The sequence below is a fragment of the Colossoma macropomum genome, unplaced genomic scaffold, assembly GCF_904425465.1.
Source record: "Colossoma macropomum unplaced genomic scaffold, Colossoma_macropomum, whole genome shotgun sequence".
Taxonomy (NCBI): Eukaryota; Metazoa; Chordata; class Actinopteri; order Characiformes; family Serrasalmidae; genus Colossoma; species Colossoma macropomum.
Window position 1 is genome coordinate 35,740,985 of NW_023494784.1, and position 19,358 is coordinate 35,760,342.

The window sequence follows — 19,358 nt, forward strand, 5'->3', positions numbered from 1 at the left end:
GCGATTGTGGCAGACGGACAGTATTTTCAGTGTTCATAAAAAATGCACATAATATGATCTCTGCCAGAGAGCACACACCCTTATTCACCCCACTGTGGAATGCTGTTTGTTATTACCGCTGGTATCAGTATCAGGTATCAGTTTCTTAGCAAAACGAGTTTGTTTACAGTTGCTTGTACACTGTATGCTGTAATGTGCATTACTTAGTAGTGTTTCTGATTCATGACATTTGCTGCTGTTAAACATCACATAAAGACTAATTATTCTAACACACCCACATCTAAAACAGATGTGTAGATTATTCCATGTGCTCACAATAGTGCTGCATGATATATCGGATCATTTTTATATAGTACAGCATGCTAAACAGTTTATTTTCAGTTCTTTATTTAAAACGTTTGACACTGTGTTCATATTGAGTTCTACTGATAGACAAATAGACTAATTCCTTATGCTAATTTGACACAGATAAACAGAACTGCAGCAGAAGAGTTTTATTCAGTAGCATGTGGCCATAAGCTCTTAGACACACTGAAAGAGATGGTGGTTTGAATTTACATGATTCAAATGTGTCAATCATTTGACTAATGTACAGTCAAACATTAAACACAAGTTATCGTCTGTTTTCTATTGGTTTTAAACACAGTGTGATGAATGACCCCCGTTCCCAAAAGCTGAGACCATATATGTAATTGAAAACAGTACAAAAGACAACATACCAAGTGTTGAAACTGAGAAATTGTTTTGTTTTTTTTTATAACATTTTGCCAGTCATGTGTAAATAATGTAGTTACTTATTTCATTTATTTAACACTTAAAGAGTTTGATAATTGATAAAACAGATTGATAAAAAGATTGAATTTGAATATCAGAATAGCTATAGATCTATTAACAATTTTAATACTTTTCTATGATATTTATTCAAATTAAAGTGTTGACAATAAATATAAGCTTTGGAGAACAATTAGTATAATTCATATTCATAATTTAATACTGAACTTGCTGTATTGGTGTGACTAATGCTCATTCACTGTTGGCAGCATTAGCATTTTTGGGTGATGTGATCCATTAAGCCTAATTTTTGGACAGCCTGCCAAAAGCGTTAAAGCCTGGTTGTGATTATGATGAACTCAAATACTTGTTTTTTGTTTTTTTTGTTTTTTGTTTTTTTTTGTTTAGAGCGAACTACATAAGAACTGTACACAGTCCAAGGAGTTAGCAACTGTAAGCAGCAAAAGCAGTCAGGAGCATGTCCTGCATGTGGGAGAAGATTGCAGCTGGAAGCCATTTGGTATTTTTTTTTTTTTCCTTTCTGTCTCAGTATATCTTTATCTCTCTCTCTCTCTCTCTCTCTCTCTCTCTCTCTCTCTCTCTCTCTCTTTCTTTCTCTCTCTCATTCTCGAGCTGTCTTGTCCCTCTCTGTTTCTACTTCTGTGTTGAATTGAATTTATTGCTGTTCTCTTTCAGTCTAATTTCTGTAATCTTTCTTCTCACGTCTCTCACTCTCTCTCTCTCTCGCTCTCAGAGAAAATTCATATTATTGATATTATATTTATTATTAGCCCCTTAATTCACCACCTTTTAACTTTATAACATCGAAAACATTTCAAACTGGCTGACTTACTGTTAAATGGGTACTTACCAGTTTTGATTCCACCGATCAAAGTTTCTACATCACTTCATTGTTGAGATGTAAACCAAGTCATTCAGAGTGATTTCATGTGAAACGGCTAATTCGATAGTAACGTAACAAGTCAGAATTCTTTAAAGTGGTGGTGATAGGAACCAGGAGTCTACATCACAAATATAGCCTTTTTATTTGCTATGATAAATGACAGTAACATTTTCTTTGGGTGCTATTTTGCTTTACAGTGCCCTCTATGTACTTAAGAAATATTTTTTTAGACCAAAACCTTGTCTAAGAACGTTTCTGTAGCAGTATGTGTAATTTTTTTTTTTTTAAATAAAATTTTCTTGCTTCAAAAGGCATTAACACTTCATGTGGCTGCTGTCACCACCACTGTGAAAAATTTTGATTTGAGAAGATATTTCCAGAATGACACATTTCACATTAAACCACTCTTTACTTCTCAGTGATTGGTTTATGCAGTTCCCATTTAAGTTATAGGAGTGAGAAATTGAAGTCTGGACCTTCTGGCTGCTTCTGGCCATTGAAGTCATTAAAGAAAGCTTTCTGTGGTCTCCACAGAGCATTGATGAGTTGTGATGCGCTGTCTCTGCTCTGGAGTGTCACAGAGCTGTGGTCCTCTTGTCGTATTGAGCTCATAGGCTTATTTGCTGACATTTGTGATTTGGATTGTGCATACGTTTTCCATGTATGTGTGTCCAGATAAAGAAAACTATAAGCAGCTGTTGGGAGCGATGGACCTCTCTTTTCTGTTTGTTTACGCAGTGGGCATGTACCTGAGGTAAGAGATGAATCACTGATGTACGCCTGTTGCCTGTGCTTTGGAACTATATTCTGAACATTCTGTCATTACCTAAAGCTTAAGACAGTGCTTTTTGTTATTCATATTCTTTCATATTTCATATTTACACATTCTGGAGAATGCTATAATTCTTCAAACCCAATAAGAAAGCTCTGGCTTTGATTCTTTTATACACCCACTGTGCACAGCACATCTGTTGACCTTAATGAGTGGATTTCACTGCATGAGCTAGAGGGCATTCTGTTTTAGCATTTTTACTTTGAATCTTGCTGAAAACAGACACACACACATAGTTGTCATCTGAATGCTGCAGAACACACATCCACATAAGCTTGTATTTATTTATCTCTGCCTCTTCCACTGGTGCCCTTCAAGAAAACACACACCCCCACATTTCCCCGTTGAGTTCTAACATTGCCCCTCATGGTGTTGTTTCCTCTTGTAGTGGAATTATTGGAGAGCGTCTGCCAATCCGGCTCTACCTGACCATGGGCATGCTGACCAGTGGCCTCTTCACCTGCCTTTTTGGCGTGGGATACGTCTTTAACATTCACAGCCTCAGCTTTTACATCTTTGTTCAGGTGAGCTTTTAATATGTGCAGTGGTTCTAGAGAGTTTGTAAACCCTTTTTCTGAATTTCTGTATAGATCTGACCTAAAATATGATCAGGTCAGCATCTTATTCATAACAAGAAAGAAAGAGAACCTGATAAAACAAGTAACACAAATGAGTGTATAGTTTTTCATTGTTTTATTGAACAAAGTCATCTACTATTAAATGCCTTTGGTGGCAAAAATGTGTGAACCTCTAGAATGATTAACTTAGTTTAGGGGATAATAAATAAGAGTCAGGAGGTTTCAATTGGATGACAGTCAGGTGTGAGTGTGAGTAACCTTGCTGTATTTGTAAAACATCAACCTGATCCTTCACTATCAAAGACTCAAAGTCTTGTCTTCTGGACTTCTTCTGCACACAACATCTCAGTCAAGAGAGATTTCTGAGGATCTCAGAGAAACAGTTGTTCATGCTTATCAGATGGGAAGATGTTACAAAACGATTTCTGAAGAGTTTGGACTTCGCAGGTTCACTGTCAGGCAGATGTCAGAGTTCGTGTCTCCACTATCAGGCAAACGCTCAGCAGGAATCCTATTTATAGAACGATAGCAAGAAGGAACCCACTAATCTAATGAGAAGAACATTGCTGCTTGTTTAAAGTTTGTTAAAGACCACCTGGATGAGCCAAAAAACTACTGAAATGTCCTGTGGGTTTTAAATCAGTGGAATTCCCCTTAAAAAGTTCTTCACACTCTCGTATCTCATTTACAAAAATGTTTTTTTTTAAACAAGCAGCCATTAAAAAGTTATTTAGGTTCTTTACAAGTCGCACCTTTTATTTTTGGAGTGTTTTGTACAGCACAGTAGAGCATTTACAGTTTTCCTGATTCTGTGGTTTTCTGAGGGATCGGCTGATGTAATTAAATGGGATAGATGAATTTCTGCTTGTGTTTCACAATAAATGTGCAACATGGTTACACAACTGATCTGTCTTTTTTCTTTGTCTCTCTCTCTCTCTCTCTCTCTCTCTCTCTCTCTCTCTCTCTCTCTCTCTCTCTCTCTTTTTCGTATGTTACAGATTGCCAACGGTTTAGTGCAGACCACTGGCTGGCCCAGTGTGGTGACATGTATTGGAAACTGGTTTGGGAAGGGCAGGTATGGAGTTGAATACCTTACAGTATTACTTACTTACCTTAATCCATGAGGCAGAGCACATTGCTTTTAATAGTGTTCTGATGGTGGAATATTAAAAACAAAGTCACAATACGTTGTGACTATCATCAAATAAAAGATTTTTTTCTGTATAAAAGAAAGTTTCTTGCAGGTCTGTTGAATATCCTGGTTCTAGCCTGGTATCCTGTATCCTTGAAACTGCTGTATCCTGGTTTTATGTTGAACTAGATTTTTTTTTTGTGTTTAACTAGGCGAGGTTTGATTATGGGGCTGTGGAACTCTCACACATCGGTAGGGAACATCCTTGGCTCTCTGATTGCTGGGTATTACGTGTCCTGGAACTGGGGGCTGTCCTTCATCGTCCCTGGCATCATCATCGCTGTTATGGGCATCATCTGTTTTCTCTTTCTCATTGAACGTGAGTGTTTTTGTGCCTTGCTACTGTTGTTTTTGTTAATTGTTGTTGACCTTAAAGGGTGGTCTTGTAGGCCTACATACAGTTGGAAACAGCATTCAGTCAGTACTCTGACTGCACTTTAAAGACTATATAATCAATTCAGATTAAAAACAATCTTATATTTGCATTAGATTAGGTAAACTTGATTGTCTACAGAGGAAATTTGCTTTGGACACACGTTCTGTGGTCTTATCTCCTACTTTCTGACTGCCGTGTGGTTGTGCATTGTGTTTTGTTTCTGTGTCCGTACATGTGCGTTTCAGTACTGAGTGCATTATTTATTATTTATCTCTCTGTTTTGTCTCTGTAGACCCAAATGATCTGAAGAATGCTGGCACCCAGAACGGTGCCATTAATAACCAGGTAGGTATACTCTCAAACTCTCTTTTCACCATGTATTTGTGTGTGTTTTTACAGCTAAGGTGAAGGTTAATGATGGTTAGATGTCATGAACATTGCTGTGGCATTTATGTTCTGCTGTGGTCTCCACGGCAACTGTCACTGTGAAGCGAATTGGAAAAGGGACAGAAAGCACTTACAGGAAATGTAATATATGCACAAATATGTGTTGTGAACTTTCTGTTGTGTTTATGGCAGAAGCTGCACAAAAGCTGGACGGGCATTAACGGCCATAAGGAGCTCTACCTGCAGTACAAGCAGGGAGCCAAAAGCCAGGTAAGTCTAATGCACTGTTACCTGTCCTCATTTAATTCATTTCAGCTTAATTAGACTTTATCATCGCTCCGGACCAGCATAATGAAAGGCATAGTGCAGTATTGGTCAGTGTATGGCAGAACACATAGGCAGTACTGGACAGTGTAAGGCAGTACAGATAGTCAGTACTGGACAGTGTAAGGCAGAACACTTAGTCAGTACTGGACAGTGTAAGGCAGAACACTTAGTCAGTACTGGACAGTGTAAGGCAGAACACTTAGTCAGTACTGGACAGTGTAAGGCATTACACATACTGTCGTACTGGACAGTGTAAAGCAGAACACATACTGTATTACTGGACAATGTAAGACAGAACACAGTGAGTACTGGACAGTGTAAGAAAGTACACATACTGCCATACTGGACAGTGTAAAGCAGAACACATACTGCCATACTGGACAGTGTAAAGCAGAACACATACTGTAATACTGGACAGTATAAGGCAGTACACATACTGCCATACTGGACAGTGTAAAGCAGAACACATAGACAGTACTGGACAGTGTAAGGCAGTACACACAGTCAGTACTGGACAGTGTAAGGCAGTACAAATACTGTATTACTGGACAGTGTAAAGCAGTACACATAGATAGTACTGGACAGTGTAAGGCAGTACAGTACAAATAGACAATAGTGTCAGAGCAGAAGTACGAAGAGTATTAAACCAACAAATCAACTCTCAGTAGGCTTACAGTGATATTGGTAGCAGTCTCTATATTATAGTAGTAATGTACAGTACATTATATTACATACAATATATAGTGTCATTTACATTTCAGACTAACCGTCATTAATGGTGTAACACTGTGTTTGTGTTTCAGAGCTCTGATACGGAGCTGCTGTTGGGTCAGGAGCGTGAGGTTTGTGTACCTGTGCAGCAGGTGGTTGTAGTGAAGAGTGAGGCAGAGCCGTCGGCCATAAGCTTCAGAGGCGCTCTCTGCATACCGGTGAGTATTTGTCATCCAGTTGATGGGGTGGGTGATACGTCAAAAATACAATATCACAATCCTTGAAGATTTTAAGATACATGATATAAATCACAGTATTATTATTTTTTTTCTATGATTTTATATGTTGTAACAGGCTGAATGCACCAGCGGTGCCACATTTAAATGATACTTTAAAACACTATGAATGCAGTGATTTGTATTCAGTGTTTCACTGCAATTAATCCAGTTAAACTCTATTTTTATACTTTATGTTTTCTTTGTCTTTCTAAGTACTGATGATATACACAACATGCTTAGAAAAGTGTGTCGTGGCATAATGTGACATAATTTATGACAGTACAATAAAATATGGATGTTGGCCACCCCTACTTCCAGTCATCTATACTGTGGACCAAAAGTACAGAAACTGTGACTTTTAAAGGTTTAAAACTATTTTAAACTTAAATCAATTTGTCAACAACCAACACAACATAACATGTTTATTTACATCTAATTTAATCAAGGTTCTTTTCCACAATGTTTCATTGGTTAGCAGTGCTGTACACTTACTCTACTGTATTGTGTAAAAAAACCCTCACACTCGTTGTTGATAACAGTTTCTTTCATTGAGCAGCTTTTAATTTTTATATACTTCTTCCTTAACACAACTGAGTCAAGCCTTCAGGAGCATCTGAAGGTGAGAATCTGGTGGATCTGCAGTAAAACACTGCAGTATAATCACCAGCTAAACTAATGAAGAATCAGTTAGTTGCACACTGCTGCTGCACACATTTAGTCAAACCCTATTTGTTTTATGTTAACAAACACATTACTGACGCGTACATTTTCATATACAAAGAAGTCTGTCTCCCCTTTGTGCTTGTGTTCATTTGAATGGTCTATATGTATAAAATAGCACTCACACAGTCTCTCTCTCTCTCTCTCTCTCTCTCTCTCTCTCTCTCTCTCTCTCTCGATCTTGTGTGCAGGGTGTGGTGGAATTTTCTTTCTGCCTGCTCTTTGCTAAGTTGGTCAGCTACACCTTCCTGTTCTGGCTGCCCCTCTACATCACTAAAGCAGGTGAGTGGGAGGAGCACACACATGCCACATGCTCATAGAACAAGAATATAGAATGTCTCCTTTTGAGCATTACATGAACTGCCCAAACTAGTATAACTAGTCGTAGAACAGCCAGTCGTGAATGCACAAAAGTTATTTTGGTCGTTTTTTTATGTGTCACAGCTCAGCTTGACTCAAAAGAAGCGGGAGATCTCTCCACCCTGTTTGACGTTGGTGGAATTGTTGGTATGTGAAATTTCTTGCCCTGGTTTTGGTGTGGGGACTGTACCTTTTCAGTTCTGAAAATGTGAGAAATTACCTTCGATTTGACTCATAAACCAACTTGAATTCACCAGCACAATTTAAGCTGATCTTTTTTGATTAATTCACATACTAAACCTTGGTAGGAGCACTGCATGGAAGAGTGAATTGTAAAGAAGGCTATCCCTTCTCCTGTTCACTTTGATATTCTTTATTTTATACCTAGAATTAACTTATATTAATTATTAATTATAATAAATATGTATATTGTATATTATATGTAAATAGTTAACGTATATTCATTTTAAATCTCAGTGTAACAGTGTTGTACATTTTTGTTAAAGAGGAAAAAAAATATACAAATAAATAAATACTTGTGTGTATGCTCTATACATAACGTGTGTGTGTGTGTGTGTGTGTGTGTGTGTGTGTGTGTGTGTGTGTGTGTGTGTGTGTGTGTGTCTGTGTGTGTGTGTGTCTGTGTGTGTATGTGTGTGTGTGTGTGTGTGTGTGCGTGCGCATGTAGGAGGTATCCTGGCTGGTGTGGTATCAGATAAGCTTGGAAAAAGAGCCACTACCTGTGCTGTAATGCTGCTCTTGGCTGCGCCCACAGTATGTCCCTTGACTGCCCTCTAGAGGAATAGGTTACAATTACACTGAAACATAGCTCCACTACTACATGAAAAAGTGATGCATTACTTTATGTACTATATTCAAATGTGTACATAAGTTTTTACGTATTATTGCCAAAATAAGTGAATTGACAAAGTTGTGTTGATGTAATATATTTTATTCATGCAGAAACATACACGTTTAAGTCAAGTAAAACAAATGCATTGCTTTTATTATTATAGAGATCTTGCAGACCGGAAGAGATTCTCTCTTTGGCAGCCTATTAAATAGAATAGTTAGATATTTAGATGAAATAATCCTCAGTGTAATGCTGTAGGCGGCTCAGTGGAGGACAGTATTGCTACATTTACTCATATATAACCTTTGATTGGGCTTTCTTGTGGCTGACTCTGTCTGTTCATTCCTCTTTTATAGCTTTATGGCTTTTCCATGATCAGCCAGTTTGGCCAGGGCCCCACAATCGGTAAGACTTCGCCATAACAATAAGACTGCATCTGCACATAGCTGCATAGTTAAAGCAGCTGTATACATTATTAAGCCATAAATGTAGTTGGACATGAACGCAAAACAGTTGTTTAAGTTCACAGTGTACTGGATGTTGATTTGATGTTCCTGATAGTGTACAGTAGGCTGATCATACATGTTGCCTGTTCTTCATGTGAAGTATCAGTGTGGTTTTTGATCTGTTAAAACTCTCCAAATTAACAGCACATGTTGTGTTTCACAGGCATGCTGCTGGTCTGTGGAGGGCTAGTAAATGGACCTTATGCCCTCATCACAACAGCTGTGTCTGCGGATCTGGTGAGTGTGTGAGTGTGTCTACTTGGCAGAGTGAGTGGCCATTAAAGGAATACTACACAATTGTTTAACCTAATCTTTACTTGCTACATCCAACACTTCTCTGTACTTACGGAAAAAAACAGAAGACCTGTTGACTCAAACACATTTATAATAGAAGCCAGTGGGCAGGTGCTAAAGTGGATTTTCTGCTCTTTTCTGTTCTGCATAGTTTTTAGTTATTGTTCATGGTCCTCAACTGTATGTGTTACAGATGTGGCACACAGAGATTAGGCTGGATAATGCTGGAGTATTAATTTAAAAAGTTTAAGGATCAGTTTTCCGAACAGGGTAAGCCTTGTCCTGCCCTACACAGCATTCTGAATGGAGATTCTCCATGGTAAGGAAAAAGTAGTCCAGGACAAGGCTTAGTCCTGGTCCGGTAAAACCAGACCTGAGTGTGTTTTTGCTTCCAGTTTCTTATAAGTCTCTTTCATTTTTTGATTAACCTTTGACTTTGTGATTTATAGGGAACACACAAGAGCCTGAAAGGCAATGCAAGAGCTCTGTCCACAGTCACAGCTATTATAGACGGGACAGGATCTGTAGGTAAGAGGATCTAATTTCTGTTAAGACTTGCATTGTAATGTTTAAATCTGTGTTAGGATTTTTATTGTTGGCTTTGCTGCATTTGTAACTCTGTTGTTTAATACTGATAAAAGTCTGTAATAATCCATGAATTCTTCTGCAGTTTCATAGGCTAAGATTTAGCTAAAAATATAGAAATTTATTTGTTGATAGTGAACGCACTGATACAGCACTGTTTTTAATGGATTTTTTTAACTTTCACCTTAATGTGCTTTACACATTTACTCTTTTCACTGATAGCAAACCATTCATTCATAGTGCAAAATTAAAAATGAATCTTAAGAGATATGGTGTGTCTAGCATTTGTGCTTTTAGTTGTCTATTCACTGAACCATCTCTGTAACTCTGAACGCTCTGATTGCTCTAAATAATTAATGCCTAGCTGGATCTGTGGAGTAGAACAAAGATTTTTTTTTAGATTTTTTGTAAGAGCTATACGGTAAAATACCTTCAAAATATACAACCTATAACTCTGTTACCTGCAAAAATTACGATAACAGATCAGCTGAAACAGAAAAATACAGTAATATAAATTAATATTATCAGTAATATAAACTACATTAGTCAGCTCCCAGCTAAAGTTGTAAGCAGAAGAATTATCTGTTTACTACATTGTCTAGTGTGCCTGGGAATCAGGGAATGGGGACCTGAACTGTGCTCTTTCAAGACTCGTGACAACTCGCACCTTACAAGGATTTTTATAGGCTTTTCTTTGGAAACCTTCAGTTGTGTTCCTCCATGCCTCGTGCTGTTGTCTCTTATGTTTCTGAGAAACAGAGCATAAACACTTAGTGGAAATTTCCTTGAGTCTGTTTCTCCAGCAGCTTGCTTGTTTTCATGTGGCTCCTAATCCCGATTGATTGAACTAAGCACACTTACTGAGTGACACCACTAAATGTACACACATGAAATCATAACATTTTTCATAAAAAAATACAACACAGTTTACTTAATTGCAGAGCATATGTGTTTCAGTAGTGACAATTCTTAATATTCCTCACTAATTTTCAGACTTTGGGACGCATTTACGTGGGAACAATGACAGCAATGCAGTCTTTTTGGTTTAAAATGCAGGGGTTTGGCTAAAATAAGGCTCTGTTTATGGACTAAAACTCTTTGTGTTTCGCTAGTGACATGAAAACCTGGCACAGCACTTTTGAATATAGTGTTTTTTAATTATTTAAAAATTAAACTCATGATAAATCCAAATCTTTCTACTTTAAAATAAATCAAAAATATCTTTTAAAACACCACACTTGAAAAAAAAAAATTAAATATTATTTTCACAAGTTGAAATTTAGGGGTTAGGGTTTGGGACTGACACCTCTCAGTAGAAAACACCATATAAATGATGTCGTATCTAATTTATTTTATTACTGTCTCAATTAATGCTTTGGATTTAAACAGGTCAGCATAATCCTTGTAAATATCTAAGGTCTGAGTAAGTAATCGATCTCGAGAGATCATGGGTTTCTGTTTCTGGTGGACTGATTTTAACTGCGTCTGCCACGGCTTTACAGTCCAATGCAGGAGTGGCAGCAAAACACAGGCAGATTTGGCATCATGGGCGCAGGCCTTCCTGGGGGTTCTCCTGTCTTCTGCTGGCCTGGCAAGACCTTTCTTCACTTCTTGCTCCCAAGCACGTCTGTCTGAGGCGTGTGATTGCGAGAAATTCATGTTGATGGAGAGGGCCTTAAGGTCGCACTTGCAGATGTCCTGCATCTGTGGTCATCTTATTTGTCTCTTTCCAGATGCCTGCTCTCCAAATAGGAAGTCTTTTGGTAATTGGCTGTCATCAGTCATGTGTGAAGCGTGGCCCAGCCAGCATATATGGCTCAGTTAAAGGAAGGTGAACGTGGAAATGGTGTCTACCCTCCCGAGCACTGTACAGTTGGTGACCTTATCTTTCCATGTGATGCCACTGTCCTTGTTTTAAGAGCAGAGTTCAAGTGTCACAAGCAAGATCCTCAAAACACAGGCCATGTATACCTGTACTTGAGGGTGTTCAGTGACCTTATTGTTAGGCCACATTGTCCTCATCAGCCTTGCAAATGTTGTGGTGGCCTTTCCAGTGTACTTGTTGATCTCGCTTTTGAGTGACAGATTGAGATAATTGAGCCCAAGAACACAAACTCATGGACAACACCCAGTTGATAGTCAAGAACACTGATGGATGGCTCAATACTGACGTCTTGGCTCATCACCTGTGTCTTCTTCAGACTGATCGTGAAGCGAAACTCCTTGCAGGCGTCTGCAGAGCAGGTTATGAGTGACTGTAGTTCCTGCTGGGTGAGAGTCGTGACAGCTGCATCATCAGCAAAAAAGAAAGTATCTGAGGTATTTCATCAGGACCTTGGTCTTCACCCAGAGTCTCGACAGTTTGAAGAGAGGTTGTGTTGGCAACAGAGTTCAGGGAGGCACTGATCATTTTCATTCATCTTTCCTGTTTCAAATCATCCCAAATAGGAAGGCCAGCAATGGTAGTCACTACCAACTCTGGCATTCAAGTCACCAAGAATAAATAGTGCTTCTTGAGATGGAACTTCGCTGATGGCTGCGCTAAGTTCATCATAGTGTTTATTCTTAGCTTCCTGAGCAGATGTTAACGTAGCGTACTGTAGGCGCTGAAGATCTTGAGCTTGAAGCTGGATCTTGAGCAGTCTCCCAGTCCCCTCTTTTGGTTGTATGGTGGATCCAGCTAGGTTGTTTTTAGTGGCGTAACCAATCCTATGTTCCCTGGTCTCTTCTGGATTCCATAAAAAGGAAAAATATTCCAGAGGATGACAGCCTAGTTTCTTGGAGGGCCACAGTGTCCATCTGCAGTCTGCTTAGTTCATTGTCAGAGGCTGCTGTCTGCGAGCGTCACTCACAGAGAAAGTGATGTTGGAGTGTCCTCTCCAGGATGTTAGCCTGGGCCGGTTCTTTTAAGGAACCAGCTTGTGCCCAGCGGCAGGTTTTCCCTCTCCACAACACTGATGTAGTCCAAGGGAAAGGCAAATGCCAGTGCAACATGGCATGAGTGTTGTCGTAGGAGTTGCCAGAGTGAGGCTGTTGACAACTTCAAACTGTCTTAGGGACTCCATCTCTGGATTTCTTCCTCAGGGTTTACTCCTGAAACCATTCCCCTGACTGCATATACCCGCAAAGCAGTGGGGGTTTTAAATCAGAGTTTTTTAAATCAGAGTTAGGTGGGCTGCTTTTCCAGGCTAACAAACACCTGCCTGAGCATGTGATTGTTTTTTATTTGTGTGTTTATTTATTTATTTATTTATTTATTTATTTATTTATTTATTTATTTTTAGCTTATTTATTTATTTTACTGTGGGACTGCGGTTTTAACTATTTCAGTAGAATAATGTGACATACCCCATAGACTTTAATAAAGCGTATTCAGAGTATATTCAAGTGTAATCAAACTGTCTAATTGTTTAAATAGAACAAAGTATAAGCTCATACTCTAGCTGTAAATCTAGTCGTTTTTCAGAATGCATGAGCACCTCCTTAGGGCACGCTTTTCTTCAGCCATACCATATTGGTTTGGTATGAATAAGTCATACATATCTACTGCAGACACCTTGGGGTATATTATATAATGATTATATCACTATTCTATGAGAGTATATCACATTAATCCATCTTTAATCCCAAGGGAATGGAAAGGGAGATGGCATCTTTCTAAGTAGCATTATTTTTCCGTTTCCGTTTCTTTTTTTCCGTTTTTATTGATATTATTCTTTTTTATGGGGTGATGACATCGCCTTGCTCAATTGAGTTATGGACGTAAATGTAACATTGTATCACCTTTCACTCACTCACTCACTCACTCACTCAGTTTTCCTCTTGGCCTGCAGGTGCTGCAATAGGCCCCCTGCTGGCGGGACTGCTTTCTGCGCAGAGCTGGGATCAGGTCTTCTACATGCTCATGGCGGCAGACTTCTTGGCACTGCTGGTGGGTCCTGCAAAGATCACACTCCAGTTGTGCTGAACTAAGCATGCATGCATGTTTAGTATCATGTGTTTACTCTGTGTGGTTTGTTTGTTTATAGTTGCTGCTGAGATTGGTGTTGAAGGAGCTGAGGTCTAATAAGAGCCGCCCAGGTGCTGCTGTAGAGTAAGTCCATGATTATCCATGTCCATTTTCATATCTGTCTAAAACAGTGTTTTTATTTAAATATATAAAAGCAACATGTTTAGTGTGTAGTTTGTGTATAATAATAATATCATTGTCTGATTTTAACAGTTAACATATTATTCAAGATTAAAGTGATCATGTATACAACATAATACATTGTCTTCAGACATTGGATTAAAGCCAGTAGCTCAAAATTGAGTTATTCAGCAAATTTAGTTTTTCTGCATAGCCAGATAGAGAAGAGCTCCCATGGAAGCAGTACACCTACACATGTGTGGAGTGAAATTCCATAGAACTTTCTGAATTTCTGCATAATTAAATCATTAAGATGTAAGAAAATTCATTCAGCGTGGTTTGATATGACGTGTTATCCTAGAGAAACTTAGAGAGACAGAACTGTTTGTGGTTTGTGACAGAAAGCAGACATCCAAAGTATTTGATGCCTCTAAAAGATCCCTCACTGACGTTATTGTATGAAATGATATCGAATATGCTGCTTGATGTCTGAGACGTTGTTTAACAGTAGTTTTGAGAATAGGTTTTGGCCTAAGCGTTAAATTGTTTATATCTCAATTATAATATGCAGAAATTTAGAAAAAATTGGTGGAATTGCCCTGCAGCACTACACCTGCATTAACACATCAAAAAGGAATAACAAAAAAGAATTAAAAAATGGATTAATTCTGTTTTCTATTGGATTTGCACCGACATATCATGTCCTCCTTCTTCAGTGCTTCAGGGCGTTTATTGGCAGGTTGAAAAACAGCTGTAGAGTTGCAGATATTTGGAGAGAAATGTAATTACTACTGGCTGATCTGGAGTTTTCCCATTATGAGATTATGTGCATGTAAACACATCTGGATTATTGTCAAAATCTCATTTATCAGACTACTTTGTGCATGTCAGCACACTCTGATTGGTATATTGGTATGTTTTCCAGGCTGAAGGAGCACTGAGCACTTTGCACTAAATTGGAGAGTGAGATTAGAGAAAGAGGCTGTGGACAGTCTCTATCCATAAACCTGCTGAGCACTCTTCTGACCACTTCCTAACTGGACCACAACTTGAGTCGGGACCAAAACCACACCTTGGCCTGGTTATGCCCACTGTGCTTTGCCTTTCACTGGTTGCTTAAAGGGCCAAGACTGAATCTTCACTTACTTTTCCATTTAGAGCTCCAATTCTGTACCCTGGCTGTTGTACAGGAGGGATGTAGTCTGTATATGGAGCGAGGTCTCTCTTCTTAAACTGGTTCAAACCACTGGAATTCATTAGGCATTGTACCATTAAGATGTGTCAGATAAATGAAGGAAACAAACATACTGTAAGTGTTCAGAAATTACTTTGTCTACGTTGTTAGAGTCAGTGTGCTTTAAGTAATTTCGAGTAGTTAAATGATAAGATACCAAAATATTTATTTTGGTCCTGGAATATTTATATGTAGAATCCTGTAATTTGTACAGTGGTTCTGTGGGAAATAGAACAAGTTCTGGGGACCTAGTGGTAGCTTTAGGTGTGTTAGTGTAGCTTTTCATTTAAACCCAAGCTTATCCCTCAGAGTAGTGCAGCTATTTGTCATGAGTTGAGGTGGGCATATTAGAACTGGAAAAACAAAAAAAAACAATAGTGCTAATGTGGCTAATAATGAATTAAAGCTGGTGGGGAGCCAGTCAGCATGTCCTCAGTTCATTAGCAGTGTTAGCATTTTATGTGGGTAATTGAAGAATTTAGTGAGCTGAGCTAGGCATATAAGGGTAGAGAAATCACACAAATGCGCAGTACAAAGGGGCAAGACTAGGATGGAGAACAGTCCTCCCAGTAAAGGGGCACTCCGGCCAACACGTTACCATTGCTAGATCTATTGCCAACATGCCAGCTCTCTTACTACAGCAATGCCACAATAGTCCCAACAGTGAACTTGAAGACTAAGAAAACCTTCAGGTGATATATATCAAAACTGGGAGTAACTTTTGGAAAACTACAAGCACTTTGGGGCCGGTGAGGTCATTGTATGACACATTTGCAGAATGCATGCTGGGTATTGTAGTGAGAGAACACTGCTGGAGGAAAACAAAAAGGATACAAAATTGTTAATTCTTTCAAACCTAAACATTGAGGGGTGCAATATTGTGCTACTGTATATTACATAACATGGTTAACATGAAATGCCAGTCTTATGCTTGAATTGCCCCTTTGAAAGTACACTTACTTTTCCTAACATTATTAGCTAATTTGGCTAATAGTGAATAAAAGCTAGTGTGGAGCCAGTTAGCATGACCACAAATCATTATTAGCAATGTTAACATTTTAGGCGAAATATTTAAATTATGTGGAGTCGATGGAACAAATCTATGTATTGCTGCAGCGAGTGCTGTCCCATTCTCTTGCATCAGGGGTGCACAACTCTGGTCCAGCGCAGTTTGCAGGTTTCCCTGCTCAAACACACCCACTTAACCTGGCAATTAACAGAGAAGTGTAATCAGGTGTGTTGAAGCAGGTAAATCACCAAACTGCTGGACACCGGCCCTCCAGGACCAGAGTTGTGCACCCCTGTCTTACATGCAGCTGAATCTTCCCCTTTTTCCCTGCTCCCAGTAAGTGTAGAATGAAGTGTACCACTAAAGGTCCCTTGAAGCACATGGTGGATGAACAAATTTGTTAAATGTAAATATGGGTGCATTGTGAATATGTTGTTATTCATTCTCATCTGCCTTTCTATAAACCAAAGCGAACCTTATATGTTATTTATAGAAGAATATTGTCTTTATTTAAATACTGTCTTCAGTACTGTGGTGGATATTAAGTGTTCGTTTTTTATTTATGAGTTGGGATTGCTGGACAGATCACGGGACGTTTCCTTAGTGTCTTTATGTACTAGTCTGTGTCGTCATGGTTGCGGTGATATTGAGCGTTCTAATGCTGAAGAGGTTTGACATGCATTCAAACGTATGAAATGTTTTGGGTGGACGTAGATTAAGTCAGCAGGTGAGTGCGTTCTGTACTGTGGTATCAGGAGGCTTGTGAAAAGCCCAGTTTTGTTTTCTTTTATTTTTCATCATGGTATCATTTCTGCCTTATTGCAGAAACAGTGCTATAGATTTTGAAGATGCTGTTAAGGCCTATTTTGTTTGTAACCATTTCAACAACTTTGTGTTTGTATGAGGCCAGTAATGGGGAGAGAGAAGCTCATTTGCGCTGTTCAGTGTACAAACACTAAACAGATAGATGAGTTTAATTCACCGTGCTGTTTAATCGCCATTAGCCTCAGTTATTGTGACGGTAAAACTGCCCATTTTGCCTTTAAGCGAAGAGTGATCGTGAGCAATGCTGCAGTCGGATCGGTTAGACTGATTCAGCGTAGGCCTCGAGGCTTATTGCTTTTCTCCTGCAGTAACTACAGCACAAGCTCATTAGACTGTAGGGACGTCACACTATGGTTGCTTGAATGTCTCTTCACATGAATAACTTGTGTGTAATGCTGTACTAGTGTTACAAGGAAATCATTGTGCCTTTTTTTCTATTTAACTGTTCTTTGTGTGGGGTTTGTTTTTCATTGATATTTTTTTGACTCATCTGGAAATCTAAGTCACTGTGTAATGTTGCTATTTATACAGTAATTGAAGAAATGAGATTATAAATGCAAAAAAATCACTCCGTGTCATTTTTTGTTATTTGTACTGTGCAAAACCCTTTTTTTTTTTTGTAGGCAAGATGAACATTAGACATAGGTTAGTCATTTTTCAGTTTTCGGCAGGCAGAAAAAATATTTTACAGAAAAATACATAGAAGTATCATGAACAGCCTGGTCCAAAAGTCTGAGACTACATTGAAAAGGTTTGTTTTCTTATTTTTATTATATATTTTTTGGGTCTTTTTTCCATTTTAACTTGGAAATAAACAACAGGAAGTTATAGAATCTTGAAATGTTTTTAAGCAAAGTTTTGACAAACTGAAGAAATATTCAAAATTCGGCACAATTTCTAGTCCTTTATATTTACAATTACAGACTGTAGTCCATCTGTTTCTCTGCATACTTTGTGAGCCCCTTTTAAGCTGTTTCTCAATGGTCAGGAACCCCATGGACCCTCACAGAGCAGGTACTATTTGGGTGGTGGATCATTCTCAGCACTGCAGTAACACTGACGTGGTGGTGGCATGTTAGTGTGTGTTGTGCTGGTACGAGTGGATCAGACACAGCAGTGCTGCTGGAGCTTTTAAACACCTCAGTGACACTGCTGGACTGAGAATAGTTCACCAACCAAAAACATCCAGCCAACAGCATCCTGTGACCACTGATGAACGACTAGAGGATGACCAACAAAAACTGAGCAGCAGCAGATGAGCTATCGTCTCTGACTTCACATCTACAAGGTGGACCAACAAGGTAGGAGTGTAATAGAGTGGACAGTGAGTGGACACAGTGTTTAAAAACTCCAGCAGCACTGCTGTGTCTGATCCACTCGTACCAGCACAACACACCACCACCATCAGTGTCACTGCAGTGCTGAGAATGATTCACCACCCAAATACTACCTGCTCTGTGGTGGTCCTGTTGATTGAAGAACACGTTGAAAGGGAGCTAACAAAGTATGCAGAGAAACAGATGGACTACAGTCTGTGTGTAATAAACATTTTAATATATAATAAAAGTATTATATTTTTTGACAAAACAGTCGAGCTAAGATGCAGTTTCTCTGTGGACTTTCTTTTCACTCCTCTCTCTCTGGACTGATTATAACCAGCCAGACGCTCAAAAGATGTATTTAGTGCCAAATAAAGGGCCATAATTTTCCCATAAGTCCCTCTGATCTGCTCTAGGTAAGCCAAGGGTCAAGTGTTTAAGTATTCATCTGGAAGTGACAGGACGTGTAAGAGCCCAATTGAGACAGCAGGTGTTCAGTGAGACATCAAGCACAGACAGTAAAGTGAATGCATAAAAACCCTGCTCTGTTCTCTCTGCAGTGCAGATCTAAAACAGCTCCATACAAACAGAATATAGCTCAGAATGCTTGAGAGGCTTATTGATGTAACTCACAGGTCATGTATTTGTTTCATGTTATATATTAAGCATTAAACCACTATTAACATTTATGCCTTAACTGTTAACGTGAGAGAAGGTGAGAAGGTGAAGAAGCCACTGTGTGTGTTTGAACTGACCAGAGACCCTCAGATCTGACGTCCCTACAGGCTCACGCACATCATGGTTTCTGTATTTAGCTCTTTGCGGGGACAACATAGCCACAGGATGATGGAAAATACGAGTACATTCTAGGGACATGGATACTTATTGAGTGATTGACTCATTGATTTATTGGTTTACAATAACTGCATAACACAGCCCAAAGACTTTTGATACCTGTGGTTAGGGTTAGGGTTTAGTTGTATTTAGCTACAGGTGTATTTAACCACAGTCATACAAAAGGCTTGATGAAGTTAAAGGGGAACTCCATCAATTTTTCAAAAATTGTACATAATTAAATGGTTGAGATGTGAATAAAATCATGCAGAGTGGTTTGATTTGAGATGCACTGTTCTAGAGAAACTTGCAGAGCCAGAATTGTTCACAGTGG

The 19,358-nt window shown here is 38.8% G+C and overlaps 1 protein-coding gene across 1 annotated transcript in view; it reads left to right on the forward strand.

The window, feature by feature from the left end:
- Positions 1-17,439, forward strand: part of slc37a1 (solute carrier family 37 member 1) — a 27,186-nt gene extending 9,747 nt beyond the window's left edge. Inside the window, exons 4-20 of the mRNA XM_036570270.1 lie at positions 1,180-1,291; positions 2,351-2,429; positions 2,896-3,031; positions 4,084-4,160; positions 4,430-4,596; positions 4,946-4,998; positions 5,233-5,310; positions 6,171-6,296; positions 7,268-7,358; positions 7,521-7,583; positions 8,125-8,210; positions 8,646-8,694; positions 8,959-9,032; positions 9,539-9,617; positions 13,508-13,605; positions 13,703-13,767; positions 14,729-17,439. Of these exons, the coding sequence (XP_036426163.1) occupies positions 1,180-1,291; positions 2,351-2,429; positions 2,896-3,031; positions 4,084-4,160; positions 4,430-4,596; positions 4,946-4,998; positions 5,233-5,310; positions 6,171-6,296; positions 7,268-7,358; positions 7,521-7,583; positions 8,125-8,210; positions 8,646-8,694; positions 8,959-9,032; positions 9,539-9,617; positions 13,508-13,605; positions 13,703-13,767; positions 14,729-14,744 (1,449 nt within the window). The 3' untranslated portion in view covers positions 14,745-17,439. The remainder of the gene's footprint in view (positions 1-1,179; positions 1,292-2,350; positions 2,430-2,895; positions 3,032-4,083; positions 4,161-4,429; positions 4,597-4,945; positions 4,999-5,232; positions 5,311-6,170; positions 6,297-7,267; positions 7,359-7,520; positions 7,584-8,124; positions 8,211-8,645; positions 8,695-8,958; positions 9,033-9,538; positions 9,618-13,507; positions 13,606-13,702; positions 13,768-14,728) is intronic.
- Positions 17,440-19,358: the final 1,919 nt, after the last annotated feature.